The 21,086-nt window shown below is 35.7% G+C and overlaps 2 protein-coding genes across 2 annotated transcripts; both read right to left on the reverse strand.

The window, feature by feature from the left end:
* Nucleotides 1-225: 225 nt before the first annotated feature.
* LOC103709917 (protein IN2-1 homolog B-like) lies at nucleotides 226-7,580 on the reverse strand. The gene is made up of 11 exons (XM_008795456.4): nucleotides 7,442-7,580; nucleotides 7,121-7,195; nucleotides 6,879-6,939; nucleotides 6,510-6,596; nucleotides 5,955-6,053; nucleotides 5,763-5,871; nucleotides 5,585-5,661; nucleotides 3,686-3,793; nucleotides 1,055-1,135; nucleotides 910-939; nucleotides 226-510 (listed from the first exon to the last, which is right to left on the reverse strand). The coding sequence occupies exons 1-10, from the start codon at nucleotides 7,447-7,449 to the stop codon at nucleotides 931-933; spliced, it is 714 nt and encodes a 237-aa protein (XP_008793678.2). The 5' UTR covers nucleotides 7,450-7,580; the 3' UTR covers nucleotides 226-510; nucleotides 910-930.
* A 2,606-nt stretch (nucleotides 7,581-10,186) lies between these two features.
* LOC103709910 (thylakoid membrane protein TERC, chloroplastic) lies at nucleotides 10,187-20,271 on the reverse strand. Its single transcript, XM_008795444.4, has 14 exons — nucleotides 20,026-20,271; nucleotides 19,846-19,926; nucleotides 18,811-18,947; nucleotides 18,600-18,676; nucleotides 18,216-18,303; nucleotides 18,036-18,116; nucleotides 17,888-17,944; nucleotides 16,050-16,131; nucleotides 15,051-15,100; nucleotides 14,781-14,837; nucleotides 14,606-14,684; nucleotides 13,425-13,483; nucleotides 10,722-10,779; nucleotides 10,187-10,579 (listed from the first exon to the last, which is right to left on the reverse strand). The coding sequence occupies exons 1-14, from the start codon at nucleotides 20,177-20,179 to the stop codon at nucleotides 10,488-10,490; spliced, it is 1,152 nt and encodes a 383-aa protein (XP_008793666.2). The 5' UTR covers nucleotides 20,180-20,271; the 3' UTR covers nucleotides 10,187-10,487.
* Between the last annotated feature and the right edge of the window lie 815 nt (nucleotides 20,272-21,086).

The raw sequence follows: 21,086 nt of genomic DNA on the forward strand, positions 1-21,086 counted from the left end.
TCGTCAAAACATGATAAGAATATTAGTGCAAATGATTCAGAAACTACTTTACGAACCACATGCTTTCCCATTAGAAATGTGCGTTCTGTTGGTAGAATAGAGCTGCCTGCACTCGCGTCCAATTTTATTAAACCTATTGGCTGCATGTTTCATCTATTTATTTACTTATCAAGCAACCTGTCAAACGTTCGTAGACAATAAACAATGAAGAGGGCATCCACACGATGGCAATAACCATAGAAAGCAATTATTAGTGCATCATCATAGTACGTGACTCCCAGCAAGTACTCATATTACATCAGCAAGAACCATTCAACATAGGAAAGATAACCCGATACAGTGGACCCAAGCTTCAGCTGCAAAGGCTGCAAACAGGTGCTGCTACAACTAGTATGCTAATGCCTAGATTGCAATTACCAACATTATTCATTGAGATCATTTATATGTCTGAAGTAGCTACCACAAACTATACTATATTACCATCGGATTCAACTCGGATTCTGCTGCTACCTGCATCGTCAACATCATCACATCAGCATCAACCACGAAACATATAAACAATTCTGAGAACAGAAATGACATGGCTGAAGGAGGCAAATCCATTTGACAGCAAGATGGACAAAACTGCTGGTTATGGCTATAACTGACCACAATGGACGGCTCCTATTTTGCAAGATACAGGGTTAAAAGTTTGTGATTTCTATATTTGGCATCCAGATGGAGATTTTGCCACAGGCTCTTGTCCACTCCCATCTTTTCTTTCACCAAAAACAATAGTTTGATTGTTATTGGAAAGATTTAGACAAATCCAAACCAACAGTTTTTATTTATTTGCATTTCTGCTAAGATATATAAGAAAACTAGGGACACAGTAAACATGCAGAGCACGAGAAAAGCTTGGAACCTTACCTGCAGAAGACCAAGAATTCTTCATGCAATCTGGGAGGTGGAAAAAGAAAAGGAGTCAGCTAGCTTACAGACAATGAGCCATTTCCTAATTTTCCCCATTATCGATATAAAATTAAGGGTGAGATATTCTAGAAGGAAAATTTACCCCAAGACGCGTCTTTAGGCCAGACAGTAGCAACTGAGGATCAACCCGGGTTTGCGAGTAGGCATCTATCTTATTGATCTCCTACAAAAATGTTTAATAATAAAGTCATACCACACTTTTCAATAACAAGAGTTGAACATCAGACATACTTAACAAAAGAAAAATATTTAGGGAAAAATGCCCAATATCGAGGTCCCTTGCAAAAAGAATCAAACTTAAAACATGTACCGATCTTACTCATCTCCTATAAAAAACCACACTTCTCAATAACAAGAGTTAAGAATCATGCTTACTTAACAAAAGAAAGTTATTTAGGAAAAAACACCAAATATTGAGGTTGCTTGCAAAAAGAATTAGACATGAAATATATACATTCATGCATGATTAGTTTTTCTTTCACAGGCATATCTAACCAATAATAAGAAATTTAGTAGCAGTTGTAATACTCCATCGGGTCATTTGCACCACAGCATATAACCGCAAGTCCCCAAGGGGCAGAAAAACTAAAGCATCTAGATTCCAGAACAGTTGAACATTAGAAATATCCCCTACCGGGTGTTGGTGGCAGGAGAGAAAAAAGGGGGGATGTATGTTGTTTTCCGGAAGAACAGAGCTTTGGTCTTCCTCTTGATTTCTTACAAAGGTGAAGCAACTTAAGTGGTCTCAGGCTCTCAGATATCAATCATGTGCCTTACTAAGAAATAATGTTTTAAGAGTAATATGATAAAAACTATGGACTATATTACAAGTACAGCATATGGAGATAAAATGATAGCTGCAAACTAATAATAATACTTCATACAAAGTTAATAAATCTTAGTACAGAGAAAGTATAAAGTCAAATACAGACATAATTTTTTTACAAAAATAAAAACCCATCTGAGTTTAAAAATATTCGTTCGACATTAGTTTGAAGCAAAATAATTTCTAGCATGCACTATACTGCACGATAAGGTAAATTTAACTTCATATCACTTCGTTGGTTGATGGAATTTGATTTCACCCTCTCCAATTAATTAGAGTAACGGCAGCATAACAAATACTATTGTAATAGCTATCTACTAGACCAAAATAGCATACTCTTCAAAGTAAATCACTCAAGTTGCATTCTACATGATCATTTGTCTTAACAAATAGATTTGAAAAAAGAAACTTTTTGAACAGGGGTAAATTATACCTAAAGAAAAAGATATGCCCAACTTTTATTCAGCAGAGAGTCTTTACTTCTGCACTTTCGCAGTTAAGTAGCTCCATAAAGGATTGAGCAGTTTTGTTTCTGGCCCACATGCTAATGCCATCCAAACAGTTAGGTTCCTTAAGCTCATCTATGTTCACATTCTCATCACGCTTGACAAACCCATCATAGATTATCAACTTTAGGTCTCTAAATCAAAGCCACTAGTCCTGCATTAAGTCAGCCATTAACAACCAAGCAAGAGTTTGTCCTGTAACCAATCCAACTTCACAAGAGGTAGCGTTGACTTAACCATAAACACAACCAGGTTAACTTGGTGCCTCACACAGAACCAACCCTCTTAAAAGGGTATCAGGATGGTCATATTATTTGGATTAGTAACAAAACATAATTAGGAACCAACCATAAGCCAACATGCTTATGAAGGGACTTCTCAATGAGGACGCATGGGAAGAGGTTAGATGGTTTAGGGCGGGAGGGAGAGAAAAAAATAGGTAAGGCAGAAGCATGTGACCTTAAGTCAGAAATCCATTAACTTTCACAAGCTCCTTTGAATCAAAATTCACTTGGCAAAATTCAGCCAACAATACATGATCTCTCACTTTAGTACCCTAATTTTCATTATGTTGCTTTATTTGTGGCCCACCTTTTGAACGACTTAATCCAGGGCACGACTATATATATATATCAAAAAATATAATGGCCTAGCAATACCATGAACTTGACATGTGTAGAAGTTTGTTACAGTAACTCAAACCATGATCATCCACCCATCTATAGAACCCTAATCATCCTCAGTTTGCAACAAAGCATCTCTATGTTGAGTTAGCAGATCGGTTAATATTTCCCACCACAAGCATATAAAATATTGGTGACCTAAAATATGTAGCTACATTATAACTTTTTTTTTTCAATTATTTTCAATCTCTTGAGGGATGGCTGCACTATGATACCTGTACAGCAACTAAATTAGCGATCCTTTCATTAACTCTGCTAAGACTGACAATAAGCTAACCTAGTGAGTGCACTGAATAAAAAAATCATTACTTATCAAAAATAAAGGCATATTTATAGGTACATTCAAGTATTCTTGCCCATAAACAGTCGCCACATAAAAGCAAACCCAGGAGAGTAAGGCAGGAGGAAACTGGTATAATTTAGGCTCACAATGTTAAATCTACAAACAAAGACATGCAAATCCAAAATGAAAAAGTTTGCACAGCACAATCTTTCACGAATTGTGTTTGATGTTATAAGCATTTTAAATTGCAAGATAACCCATCAGAAGTAACTGATGCTTCAAATGAATGTGTGCTTCATTACAAAAATAGCTGCATGCAACCATCAGATGGTCAAGTCTAATACAGTATTGTCGTCCAATAAAAAAAAAAGCAAATATACAGGCATGATATTTCTAAATATGAATTTGACAATACCTCAATCCATTGTGCCAGCTTGGGCCTGCCTTTGGTGATGTCATAGTTTTTAATATCCAAAAATGCAGTCTGAAACCTTTCAATAAAGGTGATGTATGCAATATCCACCTAGGAATTGCATTTTAACCAAAGTATTAGACCAGATTAAAAATGAAAAAAAACATAGTTTCGCACATCTTTAAAAATAACAAAATTTATTAATTAATCATCAAAGGAACAAATAACTAAATATCCATCTGAGTATATTGCTTGTCAGGTAAATATAACATAGTTTTGGTAAACATATCATAGTTTTAGTAACAAACAAAATGTGACATTATCACAGTGAAAAATGTTCTATAGCCCAAACAGACACCCAATTTTTTTTTAATAAAAAAAAAGAAATAAAGAAAAACAACACTTTTCTAAAGTGGTAGACCTGTTCTATGATATTAGTTGTAGAACAATAAGACCTGCCTTACGAAGCAAGGTATAACAAGCATTCTTTGTACAACTACATTCATCTAAACATTACTTTATACTACTATGGGCAACAGAAGTGGGGCAGATATAACAAGAGGACTCTGTATATGACTAAACAGAATATTCACGATTTCTCTCAAGTTCCATCAGGCAGAAATTGTGTACATGGAAGTTCCTAACGTCAGAAAATGGTCTGGCTATATATCTGCATCCAAGAACAATGATGGGAGTTAATTGGTGAAATATCGTCTCAGTTATGTTTAACAGAAGGATGTGTGGAATTATTTTATCTGAGTAATACATACTGATACAGTAAAAAGCATTATCCTTTCACAGGAACACTCATGATGGAACAAACGAACGAACAAAGAAAAACATGGTAAAATACTACTTCCCAAGTGAAATATGCCCCATATATTGCACTCAAAGGCAATCATGCTTCCTCATTTACAGAGATTGATGTGTAAATGAATGAGTTAAAGTTAATGTAGAAATAGAGTTTGACAAGGTAAAGCATATTAAAATGAACTAAATATTAAGGAGACCTTTTGCATACTTGTAACAAGAAAGTTTTATAGTCAATACATAATCAGGCATTAACAATGATGAATGGCTAGAAACATGTAGAGCAAATGCATTTATTACTTTTGCTTTTTGCTAATGAGAGTGACCAAGGTTTTAAGTCCCATGGGATGGTGGTGTCCCGGTTTCTCTATGGAACAAGATGACCTGCTGTCCCATGCTGTCCAGCGGCCATCTTAGTACATACCCTACATCTGTCTACTCTTCCTTCCTTCTTTTCTTTCTCTGTTTATTTATTTCTCTTCTTTCTTTACCTTCTTCCTTCTTTCCTTCCTTCCTTTCTTTTTCTTATCCCTTCCTTCCTTCCTTCCTTTCTTTCCTTTTTCTTCTTTCTATTTCTTTTCTGCCTTCTTTCCTTCTTTTCTTTCCTTTTCTTCTCCATTCCTTTCTTTCATTCCTTTTACTTCTTTCATTTCATTCTTTCCTTTTCTCCTTCTTTTGTTCCTTTCTTTCATTTTCTTTTTTCACCACATGGATGAGTCCTGCCTCCGTCCTTGTCCCATTTTCTCATAGGAACCGGATGGGACAGTTAAGGCGCCCCTCGTCTTGCCACGACTTAAAACCTCACGAGTGACAGACACTACAACTTTTAACACACACCAAGGCAAAAATTACAGATAATGTGTAGGCCATTATTGATAATGCAGGAAGCAATTCAATAAGATAATCTAAAGGATGCTATGCCGCAGAGTGTCCAAAATAATACAAAATTATAGATAGCTACGCCTCTATCAAGTTGCAATAACATATTATATTATATTCATAATCAAACGTGAATCTTCATGGTGACACAAGAAAAAGAAAATGCTGATAAAAACCATTCAAAGATCTAGAAAGAAAACAGTGTATGCTTACCAGACTAAATTGGCCAAGGAAAAATGGTCCATCATCAAATTTTGAAAGGGCGCCTTCTATCTTGTCAAAAGCAGCAACTGATGCAGAACACTTAAGCAAATTAGTATGTCTTAATGCAGGTCTTTGATTTCTTGTTTGAGGAGTACATGCACAAAAGTTCATAAGAGTAACCTCTCACCAGCTTCATCACCCACACCTCCCTTGGAACGTAATGCTGTGTACATAATTTTGTTGAATTCATCGCTGTAAGCCAGCATCTCCTCTGCAAATTGCTGCTTCACAGGATCCTACAAATTTCCATAATAAAAGCCAAAATAACTTAAGACTAAAGCATGGATTTTGTAGAGGTAAAAGGCTGCTTATTTCTTACACTTGGAAGCAATGAAGGGCCTTCAAAGTGACTATCAATATATTTAAGCAAATCCAGACTCTCTCCTTTGACCTCATTATTATGCTCCAATGCAGGCACCTGTCACACAATTTTACGAGATAAGTATTGACTGAAACATATTCACATAGTGCATTTTTTGCTTTTTTTTTTTTGTGTGTCAAGGAAGACCTATTTTGAAGAATAATATTGGCTGGACATAAACAATAGGGTGAAACATGGGAAAGGAAGAGAAGGAGGGATAAAGACGAGGAATAAATCACTTCAAACTAAATGTTCAGCATATATGAATGCTTACAAGATCCTACCATATGAAAACATAAATAAATAAATCCAATGCAAAAGAATTAGCCTTTAAAATTTGTTGGGCATAAGCCCAACAACTTGAGCAATCAAAACTAGAACGTATGTTTTATCCAGATTAAAAGTACAGAAATTGGTTTCCATCCTCGCAACAAAGGCAACCAAAGGAAATACACCTAGTACAACCATGCACTATAAGGATAAAGAACATGGTACGAAAAACTTATCACGTACCTTATTTAACGGGTAAACCTTTTCTTTGTACCAAGCTGGCCTATTACTCAGATCAATAGGAACCAATTTGATCTTATCCTGCAACCCCTGCTTTCCAAAAACACATAAAAAAAAATATTTGTTAGAAAGAATAATTCTTTCCAAACGATAAAACTTACGAAATTCCAAACATCCCATTTAAATAAGTCATATAAAACCCGCCTTCAATGATTTTCAGAAATCACTAAACTTCACAGGCAGAGAATTCAACCTTCTTTTGGCTAAGTAAAACAAAGCTACGATAAATCTTGAAACAATTCAGTAACTTCACCGCATATTTCATCAAAAAAGAGAAGCTGACCAAAGAAAAATTAAAAAAAAGGGAAATACCTTATAGTTTCGAGCAATCCAGGTGCGTTGCGCAAATGGGCAAATATAAGATGTATACAGCCTTCAGACCCAACATAAATAAAAGATGATTAGATATATATACATCAGAAGAACTACAGCTGTTGGAAATAAAAAATAAACCAAAATCTACCTTAATAAGAATCCGCAGAGTCTAAAATTAATAAAATTCCAAATAGAAATTAAAAAAAAACGAGAGAGGAGGAGTTGAAGAATGAAGTCACCTTGTGGTCCCATCAAAGAGAGCAGGTGGTTCGGAAGTAGAATCAAGAGACGGTGGGAGGACCTCCTTCGCGCAACTTCACGAACCAGAGATTAAATTATCAGCAAAAACTACAATAATTTTTAAAAAAAAACACTCTGCCAACATTAAAAAGAATAAACGTCTCAGGTATCAAAGCCATGCGTTAGAATATTTCTTGAAATAAAATCAAAGAATGCGGAAAAATTGGTCGACAAAATCCCCCAAATAAAAAATTAGAGAAAAATCAAACGGGATCGGATCAAGAAATGGAGATTTCGTGAGACGGGGTTCCAGGAATTACGCTGCCATGGTTAATCTCTCCGAGACGCCGTGCGTTTGGTTGTTGGCCGAGCGCCATTGCGCTTTTATAGAGAGGGAAGTGGAGCTACAGTCTGCGCGGAGTGAGCGGCGAGTCACGGAGGCGTCATCACTGACGATGAAAGAGCGCAAACCGTTCCGGACTCTTCTATTAAATTTAGAAAATTAATAAAAGTTTACCGCTTATGGGAACTAGAAGGTTCGCTTGAATGCCGATTTCGCGTCCAGGTTCGAAAACCATATACTATTAAATATTTTTTTTAGTAAACTGATTTCTAGGTACGAGTTTTGGCTCACCATAAAAAAAACAAAAACAAAATGATACATTCCATAGTTTATATTTAATTGAGCGCATACTTTTTAGAATGCCGATGATTGCCATGTGATATCATTTCATTAAATTGAACTATTTTATTAGATTATGAAATTTTGCTAAAAATATTTGTGTTGGGATATATTTGAAGGCTATCTTTGAATGAGATTAATTATGACGGATGGTAGTTGTGTTTCTTATGTCATTTATTTTATGGATATTATGCTGCTTATTTAAATCATTTATCATTTAAATTTGCACTCTTTTAATATTGGATGCTATGGATTTGCTATAACATTATCTTTGTCGTTACGATGAAGCCAAAGAGCTCTAGTGGGAAAGTAATAATTTATTTATTTTTTGAATGATTATAGTTTAGAAATATCATATATCTTAATTAATTTTTTTATTTTCTTATTTTTTATATTTAGATATTTCTATTACGAGTATAGATGAGCATATAGTCATATTAGGGAGAATATTCGTAATTATTTGGATTCTTAATATAAGGTGCTTTTTATTTTTTTCTTCTGAATATCTTGAAGTTTTATGATCTACTTCGTACTTTAAATAGGGCATTGAATTATGATTATCTTTCTTGCATATAATTAATAGTTACCGAAATTATAACTTTTTAATTAAATCTATTCTTTATGAATATATCACTATGGTTTTTATTTTTTGAATTCTTGTTTCTATTAAAATTTCGTTTCTTGCTTTTGATGTATGTTTGCTGAAATTATAATTTTTCCATGAATATATCCTTTATCATTATTGTTAGTTTTTATTATTGATGGATGCTTATTAAAATTATATTTTTTAATTAAATTTTTTCTTTATGATCACGTCTTATTGCTAGTTTTCATCGTTAAATTTTGCTCAAAATTTGATTAATATCCAATTTATATTTGTATTCAGGTAAAAAAAATATGAATATATTTAATATCTAATTTGTATCTGTTGTAACAAATATGGATATGTTTTGTTGTGGTTGAAATTTGACTTGAGGGTGACCACGCCGGAGAAAGCCAAGAAGATGCCCGCCGGGATGGAGAAAGAGAGCCAACCTCCCGCGCACCGGTGCACCTGCACAAAACCTTAGCTGGGAATTCCGGCGAAGGCCTTCTGATGGCTAAATTAGCAGAGTTTTTGAAAAGATTTCTAAATGTTTTGAATTGCTTTTAATGACTTCTAATAGCTTACCGAAGGTCTTTCCTTATCCTCTTTTTATAGGGTGAGGGTCTCGACCGTTACCTGAAGTCTTGAGCTGAGCTGTGATCAGCTAGCCATTAGCTAGAGGCGGCGTGAATCATGGAGATCAATCCTACGGGCGGAGGATTCGGGAGATATCTTTCTAGATTTGTTATGAGGATGCACAAGATCTTTGACAGGATCAAGGTTGACAAGGCCGATGTCGGCTTAGCCTCGAGCCAAGGTCGGCTTAGCCTTCGGCGGGATCCAAGGTCGGCCTGACATCTAGCCAAGGTCGGCTCGGCCTTCGGCAAGGCCTGAGGTTGGCTCAACTCTTAGCGAGGCCAAGGCCTGACCCGCTCGACAGGAATTGGGTGGTTCCACACTAGAGTAGGACGATCCATTTTGCCTTCCATCACGTTTAATATCCAATTTGTATCCATATCTGTTTAGAATTAATATGGATATTAATTTTGATATCTATTTAATATCTTATATCTATATTCGTTAAAAAATATGGATATAAATATGAATATATCAAATATTAAATCCATATCTGAACCGTTTTCCGCCTTAATTTATCACGATAGGCTCGTGTTGTCCATATTGTTTATAAGTAAATTTGATATTTGAAGACCATGCAGAGATTGATATTCCTTCTCCAACAACAAATCCAGACCTTACCAAAAATAGTATTAGTAGCTCATCACTTTCCCCGAAAACAGAATTTAATTTCTTTTTTTTTCACTTAAATCACTAGAACAAGCAAATCATGCTTGATTTGGATCGAGTCTTCTATAAATTACCTGTGATATTGCATGATTAAACCTGTGAGAGTTTAACTTGGCCAATCCACACTTCCAGGAGAAGAACACATGATTTCCGGGATAAATTACCTAAAAGTTCAACATTAATGTCGAAATGGCATACCCGGGAACCACTAATTAATGGATAAATTACCCTAGTTTCCATAGGATGTCATGCTGATGAGGTGCAATTCTAATTGCAAAAATGTAATACTTCCTCTGCTCTGCCGAGCACAGGTAGGGTTAGTTCAGGTGGAAAAGGATGCATAGTAGAAATAGGATCCGACGTAGCTTCATGATAATCTAATAGGTATACTTGGCCCCAGCGAGACAATAAGTGGACGAAGAGAAAGCTCTTTCAAGCCTTCAGAAAGGCCATAAAAAGCTGAAGTTCAGAGGCAGTGAACCTTTTCTTGAATTAAAAAAAAAACATATCATGCCTATTAACTCTTGAAATTACACCACTTTCACCACAGAACTCTGTTTGCTGAATGGAATTGTGCTTGCTAGTTCATAAATTAGCGCATTGTCACAAGATATAATGCAAGAACTTAAAAAATGTACAAAACTACATCAGCCATTGTCGTCCGACGAAGGAATAATACTGAATGCCTAAGGGCAGATTCATAAGCTACATGAGTTCCCCAATTGCATTACTATAGTGTTTGCTCCTTCAGATCCTTTCTTTATTGAATTTTCCTTTTCTTCCTTTAGATCCATCAATCAGAGTTTTTTATTAGGCTCAACAGCACTCCGGCACTAAGACTTGTGGCAACAAACCCCAGGGAAACCTCAATTGGTACATGGTAACCTGTTGTAAGTGATTCCAAGCTTGTCATACAAAGGAAAGCAAGGAAACATGTACAAACAAAATGATATACGAAGAAAAGAAAAATCAAATGTTTGTGGGGAGAATCAGAAAGAGAGTGAGAAATGGGGCATGTCCAGCTCACCAAAGAAATCAAATATCATCTTTGTCCCTAGGAAGCCCAAAACAATACCTATGGCAGGCTGCAAAAGAGGAGTTTTTTACAACAATCAGCATTTAGTTATCGTAAACCAAGACCACCGAATGGCATATAATTTTAACCAACATAGCAACAGAATCACATCTAACAATCCTCAAACAAGTGCTATATATATATATATATATATATATATATATATATTTATGCTTATTCGATGAAAGGATTCCGACAAAGACGTACTCTGGCTCATAGCAATATCAAAATATCTTGGTTACTCTAGAATTAGGAGCATTCAAAATCCACCGCATATTTTAGAGAAAAAAAAACAATGACTGTATAAATAACAGTACAAAGCACTTCATTCATTAAATAAGAAAAATAGTAATACTTCCCAAAAAAAGAAGGAAAAAAGTAAAAAATAGTTAAGGATGCAGTGAAATTTTCACAAGGACCAAATGAATATTCCGAGGAATTAAACCTTGGTATCAAGCTCCTCTCAACCTAGATTATTGCTAAATGAGTATATTGCCCTGCTTGTAGGCTTCAATTTGAAAAAAGAAAAGAGGAAAAAAGAGTAGCAAATGCATTTCTAAGTTGTGCATAACCTATTGGAATACAACTAATTGGGAGACTGAACCCCAGGATCCAATAAACAAGTGAAATATGTGCCAATCACCTACTGAACTAATGCTGCGCGAGGATTCCCTGATAAAGCTTTAGCTCACTCCTGTCTAGGTAGGTTTTCCCCGAACTTGAAATTGTATGAATAACAAAATTCTCAGGCACCCATTCAACTTATGTTATCTAGCATTCAACGTGTGTTGCACAACTAAAATGGAGTATTTGATTGATGATCGTAAACTGTGATCCCATAAGTCCATGGTATACAGACTTAGATTTTTAACATAAGATTCTTCTTTATCAAGGTCTTGATATATATATATATATATATAAAAGAAACCCACTTTTGAGGTGATGCAAATCTCTTGTTTCACTTTGTAAAAAAACAATAGATGAGAAAGAGAGAGAAAGAATAAGAGGGGGATAACAACTAAAGAAAGAGAATTTATAAATGCAAGCTCCATGACTGCACACAAACATGTTGATTTAAACATAAGGGCAAAGCTAAAATTTTGATATTAAATTGTTGTTTCTCGGAGGTACAGTAAGATTTTTGTTTTTTTGGGGTGAGAGGCTGATATGTGAAATTCATTATTCGAAAGATGCACTCCAACAGGCCTCCCTCCTTTGAAAACATGGTAAGAATATCCTCCCAATTATCAAAAAGTTCACAAATCATTCATGATTTTCTTATATTCACCTCATGGTTCTTGGGATTATTCATGATTAGTCAGACTACTTAAGATTTGTACAATTCTTCACAAATTATTCAAGAATGGTGTGGATACAAATTAATGTCTAGCCTTGCTGTTGGTTGTGGAGTCATTGCTTGTTATTCTAGTCTCTCCCATACATATCAATATTTTTGCAATTGTCTTTCTTATTCTCTCTTCACTTCCATTTCTGAAATCTGAACCTATATCCAAATTGTTCCAACATACTGAATTTCTGATTGTTCCAAGAATTAAAGGAAACGCGCATGGAAAACAAAGTGGATATATCAGTAATAACCAACTAGTCAGCTAACACCTTAATAGGGTTGTGTTGCATATAGTAAAGATCAAGGTTCACCAAACCTACCAATCAAAGACCAGAATAGTACGGTACGGATCCATACAATACCACTCCAGAACGAACCGCTATTTTTTTAATTTTTTGAACTGAAGTCGGCAAATGATTTGCCGATTTCACTGTAGCAAACCGGCAAACCATTTGCTGACTTCAGTTAAAAATGCCAAAAAAGTAAATACCATTCCTTGTTTCGAAACAAAACGAGGGGCTACCGAACCTTCTCCCTCTTTACGAGCAACCTCTATCCCTCTCTCTCCCCCTCCCCCTCCCCCTCCCCCTCCCTCCCTCTCTTTTCCTGTCTCACCTTCTCCCCCTCTCCCTCCCACGTCCGATTTCTCGAATTGAGGGGCAAAACCATGCCAGTTCACCCTCAGTACCGTTCAATCCACCCCAAATCGGCGGTTCGGGACAGTACGGCGAACGTGGGTAAAAATGATACATATCATTGCTACTTTTAAGATTATTTTTGGAAAATAGGTATCAGCAGCAAAAGGAGAAACTTCAATTTCAATGCCTAGTCGCTTGCTTCTCATATATATCTTGATGGGATAAGGCCTCCTGGTCTATGATATCTAAGATTTAGTAAGCTTTCCCTCTTCTTCGCAAAAGGAGGACATCATTTTTGAAGAAAAGATGGTGTTATTGTTTATTTAAAACAGCCAAATTTATGGTAGAAGATTCTCATCATAACATTTGATAACTCCCTTCCGATCAATGCACCATGATCCATTGATGAGGTTTACTAAAGAACTGCAGGTAGTTGGTATAAGTAATTTGGTTAAAAGATAATCCACTATGAAGGTTCCATCACATTAAGCTGCAATCTTATCATCCACATTCGTGATACAAAAAGTGAAGGTCAATTTTCTTAAAACCTTAAATGAGGGTCAATTAAAGCATGTCATATTTTGCTGAACCAGAAATTGCTGTTGAATAACAATAGTAATTCTAGAAATGAATGAACAGGAAAATGATGAGAGCAAGTCAACGCCTTACCTGTAAATACTCTAACTCCGACATGCTTTCAGAAACGAGTATATACAGTGACCTTAAACCTACATAAGCAATTATTATGTAATCACAGTCAACCAAAGGCTTGTTCTAAAAGCAAGTACAGTCTTACCAAGTAATATTTCAATCTATATCATTCTTCTGAAGATAAAAATTATGAATCCCATGCATAAACCCCTCCATATGGCTTTTAGAAATGAGATGTTTTACTCTAAACATGATTTTATGACTAAATCTTCAGCATCCCCCCCTCCACCCTCCAGAACCCATTTCCCCTATTTGTCTTATCATACAAAATGAATAGATACTGCTAATTAAAGTTTTAATGCATGAAAGGTTCCAACATATGTCATCATATTTATTAGATATATTATTTTAAAGAGAGGAGTAAGTGGACAAGTAGAAGCTCTTTTGAGAGCAGCCTAAAGCAAGTTACTAGAAAAATGTGATGGGTATCTTATTAGGCAATGCAAATCTTGTGGTTGAAAGGGTGTATCATGATTTTGCTAGAGATAGAAAAGATTTTTTTCAATTTGATCATGATTGTGGACCCAATCAAGGCTTAACCAGGGGCACTCAGTCAAGGTTCTCATCCACTTGTTTGAATGTTAAGGGTAGCTCCAGCAATGTTAAAAGATGGGCATTCAATAAGGTAAAATATGCTAGACAGATAGTGTTGAATGCATCTCTAGCACCGTATTGGATACCATATCACCTTTTAACATATTTTGGAAAGGTGGTGGCCTAATAACTTTGAGGCCAACCTGCTTAAAATGCAGTCTCATATAGGGAGCTCATTGTGAAGAACACCATGCCAGTTTAAATTCTACCTCAAAGTGAGTTTAATTAAGGATAAGTTTTATTGAGGACATGCTAAACTCAATCCATTCTTGGATGATCACTTGGTTTTTTATTTCATCCTTTCTGGTATTTATAAAGCCGACTCAAATAGTCAGGAAAAGACTAGATGTTTATGGTTATGGTTTTCTAGTATTTAACATCACTTAGTTTTCACTATGAAATACTCCTTAGAAGGCAATAGGGAATAAACTGAGATGAGCACCATATCATAAGGGTGTATTATATAAGCATGAACCTATAATGTCTGGATAAACATCAAGATCAGTGTTTTATATATATAACCAGCAAAGCAAATATAAAACTACCTGAAATAGCAAAAAGATTTGAAGAGAAAACTATGAAAGGATCTCGTGTGACACCAAAAACTGCTGGTATTGAATCAACCTGTAAACATGAAAAAAAATGGCATCAGTTATCACATAAAGCAATTAAGCAAGAAAAGCTGTGATGATGTATGGGAGGGCAAACAGGAAAACCTACAGCAAATGCAATATCACTGAGTTCGATGACTGCAACAGTGAGAAGTAAAGGTGTAGCCTGAGTACATATTTTGAATCACCAATCAAGCTAACAGAATATCTGAAGCAAAATGATATCTCGCAATTTGCGACATTTAGTAGGAAACAAATTCCCATATCAATCTAGTCCATGAATAACCGCAAGGTACCATATATTGCCCATAAAATCAAAATGCGGAAAAATAAGATAAACTGCAGCGAGATTCTTGTCATGACCCTGACAAATACTTGCCTTCCATACACCAGCTTGGAGCGTTAAAAATCGATCACCATCATAATAAGCTGTAAAATGAAAGAATACTGGTATTTATACTTGAAAAAAGCATCACCATGTAAGAATCAGAAAATACAGAAAAGTGTATTCAGCCTCTTTAGTCTTTATGCAATAAAGAAAATGTATTGCACTTTAATATACTCATAGAAAATGATTTTGTAGCAGATTACGTTGTTATTGAAAAGGTTTCATGGTCTGAGTATTTTGGCCAAGGTTGGTATCCAGATTCTCAACTAGTAAACTAACTTTTTGTCATTAGATAATGGATAAGTTACTTCAGTTGTGATGCACTTCTCAACTAGTTGAGTTGCTGAAATGCAAGTTGGTACACATCCATCAGCTTCATATTGGTTTTTCCATGGGCAAATAGTGTGAAAATGATTTTTAATTTTCAACTACTACTCAAACTAGTTAAACAGCTTATCACACCAATTTTACATTAGAACAAATTTAACCCTTTTTGCATGCAAGAAGAATTGTGTAGAAATGGTAATTAAGTGTAATCAACAAATCAGGTGGAAAGAACACTCGGGAGATACAAATCTTAGCTAACAACTCAAGTTGAAAGTATATAGCAAAAGCTCAACCACGATCTAGCACGGCCAACAGCTGGACATAGAGATGTTAACGAAGATTTTAGGTAAGCATCAGACATATTAAACTGGAGGTTTCTCTAACCAAATGCTCATCCATGTGATCAGCAATTAGTATTTATGAAAGGACACGAAGATCATCACAAACATGGACCATAAAAAAAAATTGAAGCCCCCACGTAACAAATTTGTAGGTACAAGCTAGCATTTATATATAAAATAATATGTAAAACTTTTGAAATTATCAAAGATGTAATCAAGGAACTTTACCAACCACCTGTTCAATCATAAGCAAATATGAGAAAGTCCTAACATTTATGTTGAAAAGAGATTTGTCAATAAAATATTGGGATCAGTAAATCACCGGTAATGGGGATAAACTTCTGGCATGTTTTCACAATAAAATTATCAGCCAGGTCAGTCTCTTCCTCTTCAGCAGAAAACAGCTGTTCGAAATCAACAAATGGAGATTACTGTGTGCTTTGAGACATCAAGTTTTATTCTATGTATTTTCACGAGCAACCATTGATAAACAAAATGAGAGAATTATGCAGCAGAATGAGACATAGATCTTTTAATATTTAAAAGAAAAGAGAATTACATGCATTTACCAGAATGTTGGAGCTTAAGAAAATAATTGATTAGAACAGGTCATAAAAGTTTTAAAAACCTACGTGAGAAAATACTGAAGCACTTTCAGTGACACTTGAATATGAATAATATGAAGATTTTGAAGGAATAACACAACACTAGCAGCATAACCTGAAGATTCGTGTCATAGTCTAACGTGAAGCCTCACATGAGCCTCATGTGATATAGCACAAGAAGCATAAGAAAGAAGCTTATCCTGTAGAAATTGACAGATCATACTCAGAATTGCTTCATTTGTTTCCCTTCTATGAGGAAAAAAATACTGGAATGCATTTGTTTGGCCTTCCCCTCACTAATTTTATCCAGCAATTCTTTTGGCTCATTTTTTTTTAAACCCCTCAACTTGTATGCAAACCAAACCTCAAAGGTCATATATGGATTATGATGCCCATTACTGAATAACTGCTATATAGTTTCTTCTATTTTATCCTTTCTAGGTGCTAGCTGCCCCTGATATGCTCATTTCTTCCTCTATATCACTAGCTCAGGATCTGATTCGACAATAAACATCCTCTGCAGTAAAAAAAAAAAAATCAACATATTAGTATGTTAGTGGAATGATCATGTGTCTTCTTTAATACCTAATATCTTCATTGATTTTGTACTTGTCTTTTAGATATTTTTGTCCAAATGATATTTGATGATCATAGAGCATTTTACAAGTGCATCACCATTTCAACCATTTAGCTTTAATTTTCCACAAGATGTCCTCACCTTTCTACCATTTTGAAATATAACTACTGATTCATGTAGTTGCATCATTAGACTTGCACTCCATACGTGGATTAATTTTCAAACCTTTATATGCTATCCCATCCAATGGTGACCCTTGCATGGTAAGGTTGCTCTATTGTAACCTGAAGGTCATATATTCGAAACACGGAGACAACCTCTCCACACGCCGGAGTAAGGTTGCATACATCTAACCCTCCCTAGACCCCACAATGGTAGGAGCGTGCACTTGGCCGCCTTTTTACCTGCCATAATGTCCTCCTGCAATTCCATTGACATCCACTCCATCTATTACCAACCAGCTCTTTATCATCTCTACATAGCATCCACCAAGGCACTAACACATATAATCCCAAAACAGTATATGCCAGCATTCAATGCTTCAGTAAGTAGTGTCAAAAGTGGGGGGGGCGTATGCCTATTGTCCTTATAAAGCCCAGCACCCCATCTGTGATCCAAATGGTCGCACTTGCTCCTTCTATGTGTTTTCATGCGCAGTTATGCATCTGCCCGAAGTACATAGAGTCCTGTTGTGTAAAGTTATAAAGTAGTAAGAAATTCAGAATTCGAAGTCATCTGAAAGCATGAGCGAAAAACTCCACAGGGAAGGACCTAAAATATAGTGAGTTTAATGAATAACAAGCAGATATAAGAAATTAAAAATTCAAATTCTTGTAGTTCCTCCTAAATCCTCATACAAAAATCAGCTGACAAATTAGAAGCTCGAAGATTGTCTTGAGACATTCCTGTCATCTAAAAATTGAAAACACTCCTTAGCACAAGAATTAACTGACAATTAGCTTGGACTAGAAAATTCACCTTGTATGATGAGAAGAGAAGAATCAAGGCCAGTAACAAGTTCACTGCCTCAAACCTCTATAAATGCATAGCATCAGTATGACATATAACGGCATAAAAGATGAGAGTGAAAACTACAGTAAGATGAAAGGTGGGTCTGTATATTAACCTGAAGCGTCGCAGCCCCAAGCAGGATCATTGTAGCGCGAAATATAATTGCACCAGCAATACCATATGTAAGAACCCGCCCCTAGATTCCAGTGCAATAAAGATTCCATTAATATGAAAACGTTAGCACAAGAACAATTCATAAGGGAAAAAAACAATTAGTTGAGTTGAGCAATCATACCTGATACATCTTTGGTACTTTAAAATATCTGAAAATCAAAACAAAAACAAAAAGATTGTCCACTGATAAACTCTGTTCCAATAGATAGCTGCAAGACAGTACATCCTCATTAAAATCACATGAAATACCTGTTATAACTAGTATCAGTAATGCTTAGTGAAAAAGGGCACAGAAGAATATCTACTCAGTTAATGGTTTATGATGCTTGTCTGACATCGCAGACTTAAATGAGAATAGTAGGTGGGAAATGGTGCCAATTAGTTAAGTAACACTTGACAATCCAGCACCTAATGCAGCAATAAGCCTACCCAGAACAAAATTTCTCCAAATTAAGATAAATTCGGATAACGAGCATATTATCTAAGAATGACTCTTGCTACATACCCTGCAAAAAATTCAGATGCCTTTTCAATGCCGTCCTTTATGCCCAATGCAACTCCAAAAGTCACAGCAGCAAAAACCTAAAATAGGAGAAAGTGTAGTCTCAGCGATAATGCCTGGTTATTGATCAGGCGAATAGAAAGGGATCAGGAAACCATTAGCGTCATGCTTCAGCATAACAACAATTTGGCAATCAATAATACAAGGTCCTCACCCAAAATGCAACAGTTCTAGCTGAAGAAGCTTTACGAGTCACTGAATCTTGTTTGCCACCTGAAGGGGGATCTGAAGCAGCCTTTCCATCAATATTTAATCCATCATGTGACTGAGAACTGGTCTTCGCCACTTCTTCTGCAGATCCATTTCACCATCTTATTATTTTCAAACAGACTAAGGCAGCAGAATTCTGATGATTGCTCTGACAAATATAAGGTAGCTAACATCAGAATAAATAAATCTTTAGAAAAAGCAGAATGCATAAATTTTACGCATTACAGTGAAAGACAGTTTTGCAAGTTCAATCAATTGCAGAAAAATAATAATCAGTTCGTAGGAGATTGAAACAAGCTGGCAATTGAAACATGAGTCATCTGATAGTAGCAGTTGAAATTTTGCGTAAATAGCAGCAATCAAATCTTTGTGCACAGTCAAATTTATGAATTAACATTATATTCTCTGCCTTTTGTCATTGCCGGATTACTCATGGGTCCAGATTGGACGAGAAAGGCTTTGTAGTTTGTGTCATTCTTCATGATCAGATGAAATTTATACTATTGTTACCAATAAATTTTGCTAAATCAGGCAACACCGGTGGTCTCTGGTCAGTGGGGGCTGACCTGGCGCGCCATACGCAAGGTGGCGAAAGCTGCATGTCCTCGATGAGATTTGATACTATCACAATTTTATTGCATGTCATGGACACACAATCAACAATGATTCAAAAATTATCCATAAAACAATGGAAATGAAGACAAATCCCCGTTAATGCATGCACTCCTACCCTACTATTTCATCTGATTATGAGACGCTATAAACTGAAAGGGTTTAAAAGAGAAAACCAACAAGTCGTAAAAAGGTCTTTTTTTTGTAAGCAAAGCCAACAAAAAGACACTCCTGTCCTCGAGGCTCTATACGTGATGCATTGAAAGGATTAAAAATAACGCGAAAAGAATAAAATCCAATAAAACCTAAAAAGGATCCTTTTTTCCGAATTAAAACGAAAATAAAGAATGGTCTCGATTTAATTTACCACTGATTGAGAGGCCTTCTTGCTCGGTCTCTTTTGCGTGACGCATCCGAAGCAGACGCGTGCCATAGCGGCGGCTTCCGACTGAAATCCCAATCGCGCATAGAGTGAGAGACTACGGATCTGGAGAGAGACCATATGGCAAGAAACAACCTTTACTTGGGATATAGGCGATATACCTACCGGAAGAAATAAAGCAGGAGGATGCGGAGGCATGGCGAAGAGAGGAAGCGAAGGAGAACGATAAGGTGGAGCGAGGCCGAGCCCTAAAGAGCTCGGGACCGAAGCGGGGAGTTATTTGAAGGCAGGAGTGGTGGATAGGCGGAGCGAACCCCATCTCGAAGCGAGACAATGGGAAGAGGGGAGAGGGATCTGTTCTCGCGTTTATCCTTGCCTCCCCTTTGTCTCCCCCTTTCGTTCGAGAAGCGAGCGATATACTATAGGTCGCGTGACGGGCAGCAGCGGAAAATATCAGCCCGAATCTAATGTAGCTCGATCGAATCTAACGGGCAGCTTTGGTGGACTTTCTGTTGGGTCTCGCGCTGATGGGAGTGGGAAGCCACGGAGCGGCTAGGCTTAGACTAGAGTAGGGTACACCTGAACGGAGATTAAGAATGCCATGAAGATCTCCGTGCTTCTAATTTCTTAGGCCCTGTTTGGGGAGCTGTTGGCAGTAGAACTGTTAGAAGTAGAGCGGTTGGAAGTAGAGCTGTCTGAAGTAGAACTGTTATAAAAAGCCGTTTGCTGTTTGGTAACTATATTCGTAAAGTACTGTGCTACTTTGTTTTGTGTTTGGTAAACAAACTGAGAAAGTACTTTTGTATGACAAAATTACCATAAAGGACATTGCATAGTATTATACAACAGAACATAATAAAACATAACATAAATTAATACATAAATATACGATATAGTATAATATTATTGTAATATAAAATAATATTATGTTGATATATCATAATAGTAATATAATTATTAGAGTAAATTAATATTTGGTAATATAACATAATATTAAATTATTTAACATAATATATTAATATATTATGATATAATGTAATATATATTATATTTATAGTACAATACAATAATAAAAGTATAAAATATTATAATTATTAGTATAAATTAATTTCTCATAATATAACATAATATTAAATTATTTAAAATAACATATTAATGTATTATAATGTAATGTAATATAATATAATATTTAAAGTATAATACAATAATAAAGGTATAAAATATTA

The sequence above is a fragment of the Phoenix dactylifera genome, chromosome 3 (genome assembly GCF_009389715.1).
Source record: "Phoenix dactylifera cultivar Barhee BC4 chromosome 3, palm_55x_up_171113_PBpolish2nd_filt_p, whole genome shotgun sequence".
Classification (NCBI taxonomy): Eukaryota; Viridiplantae; Streptophyta; class Magnoliopsida; order Arecales; family Arecaceae; genus Phoenix; species Phoenix dactylifera.

Excerpts from the sequence above, each read along its gene's own strand:
- LOC103709917 (XM_008795456.4), bottom strand. Across the intron at positions 6,940-7,120 it reads CTCTTTGATGGGACCACAAG|GCTGTATACATCTTATATTT; the intron begins GTGACTTCATTC and ends TTGGGTCTGAAG. Across the intron at positions 5,872-5,954 it reads GCCCTTCATTGCTTCCAAGT|GATCCTGTGAAGCAGCAATT; the intron begins GTAAGAAATAAG and ends GGAAATTTGTAG.
- LOC103709910 (XM_008795444.4), bottom strand. The coding sequence starts at position 20,179 with ATGGGGTTCGCTCCGCCTATCCACCACTCCTGCCTTCAAATAACTCCC. Across the intron at positions 17,945-18,035 it reads TTGGGGCTGCGACGCTTCAG|AGGTTTGAGGCAGTGAACTT; the intron begins GTTAATATACAG and ends ATGCATTTATAG. Across the intron at positions 16,132-17,887 it reads TTCTCTTCTCATCATACAAG|CTGTTTTCTGCTGAAGAGGA; the intron begins GTGAATTTTCTA and ends GATTTCGAACAG.